Genomic DNA, 16729 nt, shown 5'->3' on the forward strand with positions numbered 1-16729 from the left:
CCTGAGATGAGGCCGTGTGGTATCATGTATTTAGAATTCGTTCAAATCAAACGTATTTCAATTTATTTAAAAAAGAAACTGATGATGCATTCAAAAATTTCTCAAAAAATATCTTGAATTTGCTTTTCTCTCACACAAACATTCCAAAAGGTTAAGGCTTCGTTTGGGGCTTTCTTACTGCTTTTTAAAGCAGATTTCTAGTAGGAAAAAATTAATTTTTATACTAAAAAGCTGCTTTAAGAAGCAATAAGAACGCCGCCCCAAACAAAACCTAAGTTTTGAACATAAAAAAAAAAAATACAATACACTTATAACCACACCAAACAAACAACCTCTACTTTCCCCAAAAAAAAAAAAACCTCTAAACCATTCAAAAGTAACAAAAATATTTGAATTGCACCAATGAAAATTTGGCTTACCTCCCACTATCTCCATCCAGCCTTGACTAACTATAATATATTATAAAATTAGCTTATAGATCCATAAGGATGCCGACAAGCAGAATACGAATGAACTGAGACTATTTTTGTCAACTATTGAAAGAATTAAAAAACTAACTAATTTTATTAAAAAAAGCAAAAAATTACGTATTTTTTTAGTTCAATCTCTTAGTGAGCTAAGCATGACACAATTTTAGTGATTTAAAACAAAATAAATTTCATATTTCATACAATAAACTAATAAAAAAACTTATATCAATCTATCCTTAAACAAATTGAATTACAATGAATTAAAAAAGTATTAAAATTATTTTGAAATTAATATTGCATATAAAAATTTTATATTTGAATAATCTTTAAAAAATAATATTTTTTAAATCTGTGTTAATATAATTTTTTATTTATGAAAAATTGACTCATGAGAGGCTAGAGACCAAACAGCCTAGAGCTCCAACAAAATATTCTTAATGAGTGGCATCCAGGTCATAGGTGACGTAATTGAGGCCTGGTCATGAAGCCTAACTGATTTGATGAAAGTGATTAAGAACCAAAGAAGATTTTAAGCCCACCATGATCAAATCCATGTTTTACATTGAGGCCTCAATTTAACAAAAAATATTCAAATTTGACTAATTTGAAGCAAACAAAACCTTAAGTAAAAATTGCTTACTCTTTGTTAAGCTATTTGAACACCATTAATAAACAATTAATTTGCTCAATTATGAGTCTTTTCGGGATGGCTTTACCATTTTATAAAGTTTGTTGAGAAATTATTATAGGGAAAATAACTTAGCTGCTATGGTTGTAGAAATCAATTTATCGCTAGAAACATTTATGAAAAATAGTAAAAAATAGAAATAAAATAGTAGCTAGATGAGTCTGAAAAACAAAGCAGCAAAAAAACTTATCCAAACAAACACAATAGAAATAAAAAGAACTAATTTTGTAGAAAGGTGGAGTTTTTTATTGCATTATATCTTAAATCTTTCGTATTAAAAAAGAATTGTTCCTCTCTCATTCTCTCTCTCTCATACATATAAAAATAAAACTAAATTTGAGTTGAATGAAATAAATATTGGCTAAATCATTTAGATTTAGGGGATATTTTGGTATGAAGTAAAATGAGTGTAAAATATTACAAATGTTATATGTTTTAAAAATACTGGTGTTTGATTTCAAATAAAAGAAGTGCACTATAAAATTTTGAAGCATTTGAGATTTAAGGTCTAATTCAATTTTGATGTATTTGAAAATCATTAAATTTGTCATTGTCGCCTCAACTATAACATCTCATGCAACACCCTCCCCTCACATTCACCATAGCCGCTACTTCCCCAAACATTACCGGCCCCACCAGTGTTATCATCAACCACGAGGCACAAACATCACTGAGCTTTACATTATATTTATTTTATTGTAAGTTATATCAATTTTTTTATAAAGTATTTCTTTTAATCTACATTTATTTTTCAAAAAACCAAATAACATTATAATTATCAACCCTTCCTCTTAAATATAGTTGTGATCTAACTCTTACATAATATGATTTGCATTTTCAACTTGAGTCATGCTTCCTAAGCTTTCTTATTAAATCCAACAACCTTTAGATTTATTCAATTAAAATTTTATTTACAATGTATTTTGATAAGATAAATTAAAAAATTAATGTAGAATATCCGCACAAAATTAATAAATATGGATTTTAAATTTTTTGAATATTTTTAGATAATCGTAACATATAGTTATATACAAATAATTAATTGATTTTTATATTAAAATTAATTTTAAATAAATTTAAAACTATAAATTTCATCATTTTCACATATATATTTTTTTCATAAATAAAAAAATACAAGTAATAGTCCCTTCGCTATGAAAATTATTTCAGTGGAAACCGGGAAGATTCGCCGAGTAGATTCCGCGAATCTCCTCATCGGCCCTCCTCTCGTTTCCTCGCCTTGTCCGTCTCTCTCAACTCAATTTGTTCTTCTTTTCTGGGCATTTGCATCACTTCCTTCCGAGATCTTTCTTGAACTAAAAAAAAGAAGAAAAAAAATTCATCCTGAAGACGATAAGATGTCTGTATCATCCAACGATCACTCGTCAGGGAGGTAACGTAAAATTTCTTTTATCCGATTTGAATTCCTTATTTTTGCTTTCTTCGAGAGGCTATTATTTGAGAATTTTTTTTTTTTAATGGGTAAGGTTGTGAAAGTTAGATGCTTTTCTTGTGCTTTTCTAATTGAATTGCAAGTTTTTATTCACCGCTTGCCATTTCTGTAGACGATGATGAATTCGTGAGAGACATTGGATGTGAAGGTGGTTTCCGATGATTGTTAGGGCTGTTTGGTATCGTATTTTAGATTAAATATGTACAAACATATATTTTGGGATTTTAAATCCTAGTGTTTTTATAAATCCCATTTTAGTTTTATTGTTCATTAAATCTCATCATTTACATACTTTAACGGATTTAAAAAGTTCTCTCTAGGGACTGTTTGAATGCTGGATTTGAGCAGGAGTTAGGCTAAATCCGGCCAAACAGAAAAAATGCAACTTTAAATCCCGTTCCTTCTCCATTTTGCCTTAAATCCTGCATTTAGTAAATCCGTTAGTTCGGCGGATTTACGGGTTTTAGCCGAAGAAGGCAAAAGGAGAGGAAGATTGTTACCGCTGAAGTTCCCGTTGTGACTTCAGATCGGACAGGAACAACATCGTCGAAGGAGGCGAAGAAACTTCCTTTTATAGCTCTTTCAAAACTCCACTCCACGCGAAGTCGAAGCAACAACAAGAAATGGCTATGAGAAAGGAATCATTCACAATTCTGTAATCCTCAAAATGATTGGAATATTCATTAAATTATCTTGATGAATTCTTTATTACTTACCATTTCTCTCAAAGCTTCCTCAAATTTTTGGATGTGTTGCTTATGTTCACTTCCACAGACAGCATCGAGATAAGTTTGATCCTACAATACTCAAGTGTGTCTTTCTGGGATGCTCATTAATTCAAAACGGTTATAAATGTTATCATTTAACCACAAAAAAAAATGATTCATTTAAAAATATACCACATTTGATGAAAATTAAAATTTTCACTCGAACTTATCTTCAGAGGAAGAATAAACAACTCGAAGATAAGTTTAATGAAATTGCCATGTTCCCTATTGACATCTCAGCAACACAAATTATCATCACCAAATTCGTTCAAGTTTATAAAAGGAGGATAAAGCCTATAAAAATCTCTAGCAAACTTAAGACTTGGAACTGTCACTTGGCAACAATAATCATCTCATTATTACACATTCTCCTTCTTATCCTATAACTTAATACACATTCTTTCGAAGATTTTCTACTATACATAAAGCCTTCCCTGCAAACATTAGCTTTAACTCTATTAAAATTTCACAAACCCTATTTGTGGCACTAGGGAATAAGAATTTGAGGATGCTGAGAGAAAATAAATGAATGCCTTGAAAAAAAAAATCACTTGTGGAGATCATTGAGCTATATAAAAAAAAGAAGAAGAAGAAAACACTTTCTCCGAAAGGATGCTGCTTGCGGGGTTAGAATGCAAAGAGTATGATCACACTTCTCTGTAGGACGAAACGGTCTTAGACCTTTACACTCTATGCAAGCAATCTAATGGAAGAGCAGATATGATCATACATATGATTATCTATGGAGAATAGTGGCTTTTGCCAACACATTTCGATAGATAATGATAATATGACCTGATAATCATAAGATTTCTCCCACTCGATACATCGGCTCAAATAAGATTTATTTGATGTGAGTATCGGTTTTCCACTGGCGCAAGTCCTCGTGGTTAATTACATCTTAAGTTTTGGCTTAATAATATCCTCGATTAGAAATACTATTTTATTATCTTCTTAGTTTGATGCATAATGAAGTTATTAGGCTTTAATCCAAAGGAATTAAACTCTTTTGTTCATCTTTACTGAGGATTATATTTTAAATGTATGAAGATTTGAGTAAAAAATTTGAGTTTAGAAGATTAAAGATTGATTTACTGTCTTGGGAGAAATTATAGATTTTGAATTTACTAAAAACTAGAGAATACACACTGATGGGTGTATGATCTGGGCTTATGCTTGCCTAGAGTGTGCTGCCAGCTAATATCCTAGACACAATCAATCGCCTTGTAAATGCAGGAAATGATGACTCTATCATAAGGAATCAATGATATTTTCTTTAAATTCAAAGAGTTTAATCAAGAATATACAATATGTGAATGTAACTAACACCATGTATGATGCATGAAGCAAAATAAATAAAATCTTTCATTTATTTGAAAATATAAATACAATTCGGGATCTGCAAGAAAGTAAGGTGATTAAGCTTCATCACAACATGCTTGGGTTTCTATACCTATGAATGAAATAGGTCTAAATACGATTTTATTATTTTCTGGCTCCAAGTTTACACTATAGAATTTCAAAAGCGAACACCCTCTAGAGAAGGGATTATCTTTTGGAGTCCTATACGCATGTATAAGCAATCCTATCTAGTCTTTTACAGCTCGATCTAATTATATTCTAGACAGTTTTCATTTACACTTGACCCTTGCATATACATTGCAACTAAGTACATTCATTTCAGTTTATTTTACAAGCCAACCTAGATACATCCTACTTTGCTCTTCTTTTTTTAATAAAATAAACGACCACATAAATGTATATATGCATGTATGAATATAATTTATGTGTATGCAATTTAATAAACTAAAGTGCAGAAACAAAAAAGTAATTATGCATGTCATAAATTTCAGAGTGCTGAAAGTAAACAAACACATCAAGGATACTGATAGGAAGTACTTGAGTTTGCAAGTAACCCTAAGGGAAATACTTGAGTTCGCAAGCAAAACTAACCACAATTGGTGAAAACAGTGAGTAAAACTATTATTTATCAGTAAAATAGAAATGGTACAACAGGTTTCTTAGGAAAAACAAAAGAAAACTGATATAAACGAAGAAATTCCACTAGTAGATGTAGGAAAATAGCAAACGATATAAGTTTCTTCAATTCGAGAGGAAGAAACAACTCTCTAAATCTCTAGCCAAGCCTAAAGCCCAAAAGAACCAATCCTAGATCCCAAATCTAATTTCAAATTCAAGATGCCCCCAAACCCTAAATTGCTAGACTAATTAAAGCAAAAGGAAAATTACATAATCTCTAAACAGCCCCTCATTCAATTTTTTCCTCCTAACCAACCCTAGATCCCAAATCTAATTTCAAATTCAAGATGCCCCCAAACCCTAACATGCTACACTAATTAAAGCAAAAGGAAAATTACATAATCTCTAAACAGCCCCCTCCTAACCCATGTTTAATTCAATCCCTAGGCCCCAATAAAGCTGCCCCCCCCCCCCCCCCCCCCCCCCGGGCGCGCGGCCCCCCCATCCCTTGGGCCGGCAGGAAAGACCAGAACCGGTCCAGGTTGGACCTGTTTAGGTCTAACAGATACCCTCATTCAAAATTATTTTAAGTAAACTTGGAATGATAAATATACATCATCTAGTTTGAAGGGAAGTGTTGAAATGCAACAGATCAAGAGGGGTCCGACAGAAATGCTAAAAAGGAAAGAAAGAGGCCGTGAAGTCATTGTGTTCGGGGAAAAATCTCTCCCATGGATTCATGGACAAAAAAGAAAAGGAAGAGGCATTGGAGTGCTCCCTCGGCATCAATTGGCAAGTTCAATTGGATCAAATGGTTGGTATTAAATGGCCAGACAACAGCTAGGGGCAGAATAGCAACAAGAGGATTTTTTATTTTTATTTTTGAGTTATTATTATTATTATTTATTTCATTTTCTTTCTCCTAGTAGTTTGTGTAGCAATACCCCTCGAAAGAATAAATAAGACAAGCTTTCTTAGCCACTTCTTTTTTTCTACACCTTATTCTTCACATCCAGACCTTGGCTTCTTAATAGGTGGTTGTGTTCCCTCTCAATCGGTAACACAGATAAAGTGGCACATTTCATTTTATTCATATAAAGTGTAATCTTATCCAGCTCTTGCTTCACAATCGATGGTTATGTTTACTGTCAGTTGTTTACATATATAAAGTGGTACATTTATCTTTATTTATATGAATTGTAATCTCTCTTCATATACCTCTTTTAAATTTTAATTAAGTATTTGATCTCTGTGCGGTTGTATGTAGACGAATCTCTCTGAATCACATAAATTTTTGTCTTGTGTTTTTAATTTCTTTTTGTTGTTCCCTTGTCTTCCTTTATTTTTTGCTCGTTATTTTACCACCATCCTAACAGTTCTGCTCCAGTACAAATGATATACCAATCTCTCCCTAGACTCTACATTTGTTGGAAACCTTGCGCACTAGATATGCCTGAATGTCTTTGAACATTTTCTCTCAAGGACAGTGTCTTCCTCTAAAACGAACAGTACTATGAAAGATGTTGATTAGGTTGTCGTACATTTATATACTAAATTACTCGCCTTGCCCCACCACCCTCAATATTCCCATTTATCTAAAAATTTCTTAACCAGTAAATTGATTTGCTATTACATTCATTTTGGATGGAGAATGGAGGCTTTTTTAGGAGCTTAAACGTGCTTCCAGGCTCTATTTTCTTCATTAGACTTGATTAAAAGCCTGTAATTTTGATATCGTGAAGCATTTGGTCTCGCGTTGAATTCGCCTAAAACTTCAATTATACTATATGTTTCCCAGCTATTCGGAGTAGGTAAATATTGTAGATAATCACAGCCGTGGTAAATGAATTTTACAAGTGTGTTTAAGCTGAAGTGGCAAAATGTAATGATGTATGGTACTTCATATTTTCATAGTTTTTAATCGCGTTCGAAGTACAGTATTAGATAACCTGCAAATGTCAAAATCATAGTTTGAATATCATGGAGGTGCCTATAGGGTGTTCGGATGCAATTAACATATGAAATAGTGAAATGTTGTTTGTTCTTTGATTATGTTGGACAATAACCAAAAGGGACTATGAATGAGGGATTTAGGCTTCGTTTGGTTATCCGGCACTTAGTTTTAGAAACATTTTTGAAGGAAATAGAGTTTTCTAACATAGAAGCAAATATCAAAAAGATTCTCAAAATAGAAAAATGAAGTTCCCTAAAAAGCTTTTCTATAAAAACGTCACATACAAACAACAAACAAAAAATAATTTTACCGTTTCTAAACGGAATAGACAAAAAAACGCCATCTCAAATGAGGCCTTAGAATTGTTCAACATTATAACTTTAAGCCAATATGGGATGGCCAATGAATTATATATCCACACTTATTTTACTTGACATTTGTATGTATACCCACTTTTAATTATAAATCGAAAGAAAAGATTCCTGACATCAGTTATGATATGAATCATACATCGAAAATAGTAATACTTGAATTATTTATCAACACTTATTTTAATTGACTTTGTGTGTTCATACCACTTGCGCCACAACAAGCAGAAGATTCATAAAAACAATTAGGGCATGAATTTGACATTGATTATTATCGCATGGAATTTTTTATTAACTTTTCTGAGGGCTTTTGTTCTGAAACTGGTATGCATGAAATGATAAAAACTATGATCACATTTTCAGGGTTTTGCTTTTAAAATCTTCAATCCTAACTAGCCACGCTTATTGAGGCGTTAGCACCTTTATGCGCTTGTTGTTTGATTGACGCGAAGCAATTCTTGAGACCAAATTTTTACCCAAAAGTTTTTTTTTTTATATATATAAAGAAAGGCCAACGCCTTTAGCCAAGCAACAACCTCTTTGGCAAGGCACTGTTTAACATTAGGCAAATTTTCAGCTTATTCCATTGTTTATCTTGTTCTTTCTACTTGTTTAACTTAGTATGCGATCAGGGGCGGAACCAATTATAATTTTCAGGGGGGGGCAAACTTATAAGTAACTGTTGGCAGATGTATCGGGGGTCCAAGGGGGCAGCACCCCTTGACAGGGTTCGACCTGTTAGTATTTAGTTCATCGTTCTCTTTGTATTTGGTTCATCGTTCCCTGACAATAACACATGTACATAATATGTTTAATGATACTGGGGGCAATTGTCCAAAGAACACAAATTTTTTGGAGGGACAATTACCTAAAAACCCTTGTAATAAATACTAAAAAATAGATTGAGTGGACAAATTACCTAAAGAATCATATAATAATAATAATAATAATAATAATAAATTTAGGGGGGCAATTGCCCCCTTAAGCTCAAGGGGTTCCGCCCTTGTATGCGATTAATTTAAATGGTGTTTTGTTTATGGATTATATGCTTTTTCTCGTTATCTACAGTCTTCTGTCATTGTTAGTTTTTGTTTGTTTGTTTTCTTATTTCGTGCAACGTTTGGGAAATTCTTGCTTTTCTTGTACTTAATTATATTTATAACTTATTTCTCATTTTAGTTGTATCTATTACTTTTGAGAGCTGCTTCTTCTTTCATCATAGGGAGCAGCAGACTACACTTACCCTTCCTCTTCATTTTTATCTAGATCTTCTTTTTCTCTTTTGCCCAACAAGAACAACAACATCAAGCCTTTATCCCACTACGTGGGTTTTTATCTAGATCTTCTTTTTCTCTTTTGCCCGCATGTTTTTTTTTTCTAGCGGATTGTTTGATTTATATGATTTCTATCTTGATTAATAAATTCTTATTATGTTATGTTACTTCTCCTGTTATTATCTTATTTATTTTTCTTGTTCACATTCAGTGAATTGTGATTTATTATTTCATGAAAGCTTTATTACTATATTCTTTTTAAAATTATTATATTATATTCTTGAATCCATCCTTTATTATGCTTATTTTTAGATATCGCGATTTTTTATGTCAATATGTCAAATTATGAAAAAATATCCTAAATATTTTATTTAGAATGTCACTCTATGAAGTTGATGTCTTAGGTTTTGTTTGTGACAACTTTTTTATTATTTTGTTAAGTTGTTGTAGAGAAAATAACTTTTGAAGTTGTTGTAGAAAGCAAATTTCTAGTAATTTTTTTTAAAACAACAAAAAAATAATGACCAAATAAAAATTGTGGCTGCTGCGATTTGAAAAGCATAGTAAAAATGTTATCCTAAACGAAGCCATAGTTTGAATCGTGAGTGCCTTGCCCTCTCGCCTTTCATATTTTGTAATTTTGTGGCTTAGCTTCTTAATGTTGCCTTCCACCTTAATAAATATCACTATAATTTATTATGTTTTAATCAATAATATTTTGTTTCTTGAAAAGTGTAGGTATCGTTAGCTACATTATAGCTGGCCCTCATTTGAGGGTTGTAGCAAAAAATTTGGTGCATTGTTTAATATTTTGATAAACCTATTTTCTCCTTTGGCCAGCAGGAAGCTAATCCCCCATTTAAGTATTAATTGTTAAGTTTTAGAGTTCATTTTTTGCCCTAAGAAGAAAACATGCCACATATTATTTCATTAAAGGGTGTTTTGAAAATTTTATTGCATTTTTCGCCACATTAATTTTTTTGTTGTAAAAACGGGGCACTATTTTTATGTTGTTGTATTAGAGGAATTAGAACTGTAATTCATCACAATCAAATCATTTGAAATATACAACAGCGGCAAAAGAACATAGAAGACATTTGGGTGCACTTGTATAAAGTTTTATGTTTTTGTGTGTTGATCATCTTTTATATTTTATGTTCTTTTCCATTTCCTCTGCTCAATAAGTTACACGAATTTCCCAAGACATGGTTTTAAGTAAAATTATATAGTTATAGTTACAATAAGCGCTCTAAATGTTTTTTTGGTGAAGTTAAATTTTGCAAGTTAACTTGGTAAGATTGCTGCTGTCAAACCTTAACTCTGTGATTCTAAATGCAAAAATTAGCTTCATTGATAACGCAATGAGTTCCAAATATTATATGGGTCTAAGAATTCACCAGCGTAATTTTCCTTTTGGCGCATTTATGATGAAAAGCAAACTGTTTCTACTATGTACTACACTGACACAAGAACTATAAATTTTTCACAGAAAATCTTTGCCAGAACTTGCTCCACTTGAAGCTGTGTTATTTGACATTGATGGTACACTCTGTGATTCAGATCCTATTCATTACCATGCCTTCCGTGAGATGTTTATTGAGGTTTGAAGTTATTCGTGAAGCTCCTGCATCCAAATAATCGTACATGTTTGTAGCCTCCGAACTTCTGAACAAAGGTCAGATTTGTTTTGCAGATAGGCTACAACAATGGAATCCCCATTACTGAGGACTTCTATGTTGAAAATATCAGTGGAAAACACAATGACTATCTTGGCAAAGCCTTATTCCCAGATTGGAGCTTTGAGAAATGTGCAAAATTCTTAGATGACAAAGAGGCAAGTTTTCGAAGGTGAGGTACAATCCTCTAACAATTTTTCAAACAAAATATTTTTTTTTGAAAAAGATCAAAATGATTCATTGACTATTTATGAGGGGCATTATAATCCTATACTATCTAATGTTTCCAATTTAACCTTTTGATTATTCAAATCTGATCTAAAATAGCCCACCGACTTTTCAAATCTGATTTAAAATAATTTAACAGACGGACTATTTTAGATTATACACTATTGAACATATTAGATAGAAGGAATTAAAATGACCTTATATAAATAGTTCATGGACCCTTTTGATATTTTTCTCAAATATTAATTTGACAGATTTGTGAACAATGTAGGCTTGCTCCTCAGCAATTGAAGGCTGTGAATGGTCTATATAAGCTATGTAAATGGATCGAGGATCATGGATTGAAATGTGCAGCGGTGACTAATGCTCCAAGACTTAACGCTGAACTAATGATCTCCATTCTTGGACTTAGTGACTTCTTTCAAGTTATTGTATTAGGATGTGAGTGTGAAAGGGCCAAACCATTCCCTGATCCTTATTTAAGAGCTCTTACGGAACTCAATGCTTCCCCTAAACATACAGTTGTTTTTGAGGTATGTTTTAGTTCTTTTATTGTCATTAGTGACTTTATGTATATTTTTATTCTACGTAGATAAGTAGCAAAACTTAGAAGCAAAACAACATAAAACACGAGGATATGATACGATATGATATGATATTCATATTAAGAAATTAAGATATAGAAACAATAGGATGTTTTGAATTACAATAATTATTATATTTATGAACATTATGAAAACTATTTTTTTTATGTATGTATATTGTATAAAGATGGTGCATTAACCCCTTCCTACATTCCTTATTAGCATCAGACTAATGAATTGGATATGCCGCTATTTAGCATTTAGAGAGGTGTATGCTTGTTGCACTTGATAACACAAATAAATATATAATCACATAGTTATACATAATTATGTGAAGAAAAGAAGTGGCTAGAAAAGTTTGGGTTGTTTATTCTTTCAATAGATATTTATACATAAAACTACTAAGATAATAAAAGAAATATATATAATTATAATTGATAAAAAAAAGTAAAAATTCCTCGTGATGATATTTTGGCCCTTGTTGCTATCCATCCCTTCCATTCCTACCGTTAGATCCGGTTGGGCTCGTCGACTGATGCAAGGGAGTAATCCAAGGCCTTTCTTTCCTTTCTTGTATATGAATCTATGGGGGAGATATTTTCTTGCAAGCAATGGATTCGTGGTCTCTCCCTTTCCTTTTCTAGCATTCTTGCTGACCTCTCTTATTCTGATAACACTCTCCCTCAATTTGATTGGTATAGATCTGCCATTTCAAGTTTATTTGTCATATTTTTAAATGTGGGGTTTTAAAGTCCTTTAGTAAATATGTTGGAAAATTGCCTTCCAATTGGAATATATGGGCTGCAAATCAATCTGCATTCTACTTTTTCTCTTATGAATTATCTTTCAATTTTTACATGTTTGATAAGGTCATGTTGTACAAGATTGTGAGTAATGTTGATGACAAATGCAATGTCACCGATCTAGTATTTATATCTTGTAAAATGGTTTTAATTATAGAAGTTCGCAAGTGCTTTGAGCAATTGTTGTGAATTCTGATTAAGGTACATGAGAACTTTATAAGCTGCTTGAAGATGAGATTCTTTTGATTTTTGCACGAATTCACTTATGAGACTTACTACAAAGGCAATTTCAGGTTGGTTGCGTGATAGATAGATTAGTTTCTCAACTAACTTATGATATTATCCAATATTTAATGTTGTTTCTTCTTCATTGTGTCTAGTTTTTGGCTTAATTCTGTTGAGGTTTCACATGGCTTACAATCAATCTTTTTTATTTTTCATAATTTATCTACAACATTTTTTTTAGAGAATTTTTTTGTGTTTTAATTGAGCAACTTTTATACCCAAAAAATATTTGGATTTTCTCAATTCTTTGATTTCAAATTCCTTAGCAATTTTTTCTTAATAATTCTATTATCATCTATAACAATTAGATCATCAGTATATATAATGAGAATGAAGCCTTTCCATCACTGGAGTGTTTAATGAAGAGCATATAGTTTCCTTGCTTGTTTTATATCCTTAGAGATTCATGACCTTTGTAAATATGTCAAACCAGTGTCTTGGAGATTATTTAAGTTAATATGGCGCCTTTCTCAAGTTACACACTTAATGTTTTGTGAAAGTGTTGTCAAATCCTGATGTTAGATCTATGTAAATTTCTTCTTTTGTATCTTCACTTAAAATATTATTTTTTACATCATACTATTAATGGACTATTCCAGGTTAACACCTAGAGAAATTAGGATGCGAATTATTTTCATTTTTGCAATAGAAGCAAATATTTATTGATAGTCAATTTTATATGATTAAGTATATCCTTTGATTATTAATCATGTTTTGTATAGTTTCGGGTTTTCATCCATTCTCTTTATATTGTTATGAAAAAATCCATTTGCATATTAGAAATTTTTTTCCCTTTTGGTAGCTCAACAATCTCCTAAGTATAATTTTTTAAGGCATTTATCTCTTTTCTTATAGAATCATTCTATTTTTTTTTTCTCAGTGAGGTTTGTGACATAAAAATATAATTGGAGCCGATGTTCGTATGGAAGATTTTATGTGTAGTAGAGAACTTATGAAAGGATATATATTGGGTATTGGGATATAGTGTAAATGTGTGGTGATGGGTTGGTCATTGTTACTTGATGATGGTTCTTATTCTTGAGCTTGATAGAGGCTTTGATTGAGCTTATTGCTCTTTGTATAAACCAGAAGAGCTATAGTAATTAGAATTTGTGTAGCTAGGATGTGAAAATAGAATATAGGATTTTTATTAAACTTATCTTCAAATTGTATGCCCCCCTAAAGATAATCTGATTGAAGAAATTTTTTTTTTTTCATTTAAGATGATATCTTTTGAAGTAAAGAATTTTTCCATATTAAGATGATAATATTTATAACCTTTTTGAGTAGAGGAATATTCTAAAAAGAAACTTGAGTGCTCTAGGATCATGCTTACTCTGATATTATTTGTGAATGTAGACATGAGAAATGCACCCAAAAAATTTGGAGAAAATTATTGTGGAGAAGAATTCTGTTAGGTAGTTAAAGGGATTTTTGAAGCCAATTATTGTCAAGGTTATTCTATTAATTTTGCATATGATCGTTAGGACATCTTCTATCTAGTTTCTTTTGAAAATTAGGTTTTAGGAGAGTAGTTATCTTGACTTCCAGAAGATAAAGATAACAATTTTTTTCTTTTTGCCATCTCATTTTATTGAGAGGTGCAAGACAGGAGGATTGGTGAGTGATTATTTCTTGAGAAAAGAAGATAAAATCTAATTAAAATAATTACGAGCATTATCTATTCAAAATATCTTGATGTTGTAATAAAATTGATTTCTTATCATAACAAAAAAAAGATAAAGAGAATAAAACTAACAAAAAAATTTTATTTGATAAGATATACTCAGATCATCCAAATTCAATCATTAATAAAAGTGACAAATACTATAGCTCTTGAAATATTAAAGATTTTTAGTCCCTGAACATCATACTAAATTAATATAAAAATGAGTATAGGATCTATAATTACTTTCAAAAAATAAAACATATAATGTTTTGCAATTTCACAAATCTCATAATAAAAATTTTCAATGTTAACATTCATAAAAAAATGAATGATATATATAATATTGGGTTTTCAAAGACAGATTTTCTAGCATGTAATGATGTTCTCAAATCATTTTTGTATTGAAAGTGGGGATAAAAAAACATGACAAGTTATCTTTAATCTTAGAGGAAGTATGACTTATTATTTTCTCTAGCATGCTCAATCATCTTTCTAATGTTGATGCCCTAAAATACATAATGATTAGTAAAAAAAGTTGTCTTGCAGCTGTGATCTTTCGTGATTTTATTAGTTGATAGGAGATTTACTGCATGGCGACAAATATGTAATATATTTTTAAAAATAAATGTAGGAGAAATTGGAATATTCTCTTGATCTACAATAGGTGCTAGTGAACTATAGACTATTGGATCTTGGAATACTAGAGCAAGATTTTTAGGTTTAAAAATGTTGATGAGGTTTATGATGTAATCGATGACTCTTGGATCTTGGATTCAAGTTTAAGGTGAACTATTTCAAACATTAAAAATATGAGTTAAATTTTGTACTGTTTTGGGCTTGAGGGGATGATTCATATGATTTTTTGAGAGTTGAGAAAGTTTTTGAATTTGTCGAATTCTTTTAAGTTGAACTCTTTGTAATTTTGCATTACAAGCCTATCCTTATCAGTGATATTTTTTATTTGAACTATAGCTTTAGGGTTTTTCGTGAAGTTTCCAACATTTTTCTTTAATGAGTCTATTTGCCTTATAGTAGTTATACCATAGATTACTTTTGGGATAAAACTTTTATTCCTTTTTTTTTTTTTGGTGGGAAAGAATCATTGGCGGCAAAGCCTTTATCTTGAGGTTCTGTGGGTCTTATGACAAAATTTTCAAATGTAGGATTTTCAAGCATTACCATTATTCTTCCTTTTTCAATCTGCATGAGTGTGAATAACTCATTTAGAGATGATAAGCTTTCTCTGCTCAAGATCTGAACACAAACTTAATCAAATTCATTATATTATCCTGCAAGAAAATCAAACACTCTCTCTCTTCCTGCACATTATTTAAGAATTACCTCTCCTTCATTAAACTTCATCTTGAAATCTTGATAGTAATGTAGTTCAATCTAAGTCATCATCATTATATTAAAATAATCAATGACAGAGAGACTATCTTACTTGATTGTTGAGATCTTTATTTCGATCTCATAAATGAGAGTGTCATCCTTAACTTTTGAATAAATCTATTAAATAGCTTGCCAACATATATGCCCGGGTTTCAAGAAACCCTAACATGTGTATGAGGAGAGATTATTCTGTGTGGACGCCACATCAGCTGTACTAAGTCGAGTACCGTGCCGCAGTACCGAAGAGTACCAAGCAGGGGATGACGTGGCGCATTCTGGTTGGTCTCTGAATGATGTTCGGTGTCTGCACAGAATAATTTCACAAGTGCGAGGGATCTATGATTGGTTGTCCATATTTGCAAACAGAGAAACTATTATTGTTGCATGCTTATAACATCTTAAAATTATAATCATTTTTCTCAAAAAAGATCCAACTACAATGTATTTCATTCAACCCTTCACTTTATAAGAGTTGGTCTTTTATAGGCTAAAATTTACTTTATTTTATTATATTTCAGGATTCTGTGTCTGGTATCGAATCTGGAGTGGCTGCTGGTCTGCCTGTAGTAGGTGTGACTACCAGGAATCCAGAGCAATCACTCATAGATGCTGGAGCCTCCTTGCTCATAAAAGATTTTGAAGATCCAAAGCTTTGGACAGCTATTGAGGCAAGCCTCAAACAGGAATAAATACAAGCCTGAGATACTCTTCGCTTGAAAATATTATTATTTTATTTCTTTGTTACCTATTACTAAGGCCTAGTTTGGGACGACTTTCTTATTCCTTAAATAGATTTCTAGTACAAAAAATTTAATTTTTGTACTAAAAATTTACTTTAAGAAGCAATAAAAAAACCGTCTCAAATGGAACCTAAATCATGACATAAGAGGGTTCACAGCTTCAATCACTTAGAAGAAAATTGTATAATCAACGCATGAGATTTTCTGTCGATGCAGATCTCTGTATTTCAAAGAGGTCTCTTTATGGGCTGTAATCATTTGTAATGCTAAATAAAAAAATGAATTTTATACTGTTAAAGTATTATTCATAGAAATCTTCATGTTGTATGAGCCATCTGACATAAATATGGATAAAATACATTATATATATTATATAGGTATCTGGTTTTATGGAGCAA

The 16729-nt window shown here is 31.3% G+C and overlaps 1 protein-coding gene across 1 annotated transcript; it reads left to right on the plus strand.

Annotated features, from left to right (window-relative positions):
• Positions 1–2324: 2324 nt before the first annotated feature.
• On the plus strand, positions 2325–16729 carry LOC110104757 (haloacid dehalogenase-like hydrolase domain-containing protein Sgpp). Its single transcript, XM_020834001.2, has 5 exons — positions 2325–2551; positions 10444–10555; positions 10648–10802; positions 11130–11391; positions 16110–16729. The coding sequence occupies exons 1-5, from the start codon at positions 2517–2519 to the stop codon at positions 16278–16280; spliced, it is 735 nt and encodes a 244-aa protein (XP_020689660.1). The 5' UTR covers positions 2325–2516; the 3' UTR covers positions 16281–16729.

This window comes from Dendrobium catenatum, unplaced genomic scaffold (genome assembly GCF_001605985.2).
Source record: "Dendrobium catenatum unplaced genomic scaffold, ASM160598v2 fragScaff_scaffold_343, whole genome shotgun sequence".
In the NCBI taxonomy this organism is placed as follows: Eukaryota; Viridiplantae; Streptophyta; class Magnoliopsida; order Asparagales; family Orchidaceae; genus Dendrobium; species Dendrobium catenatum.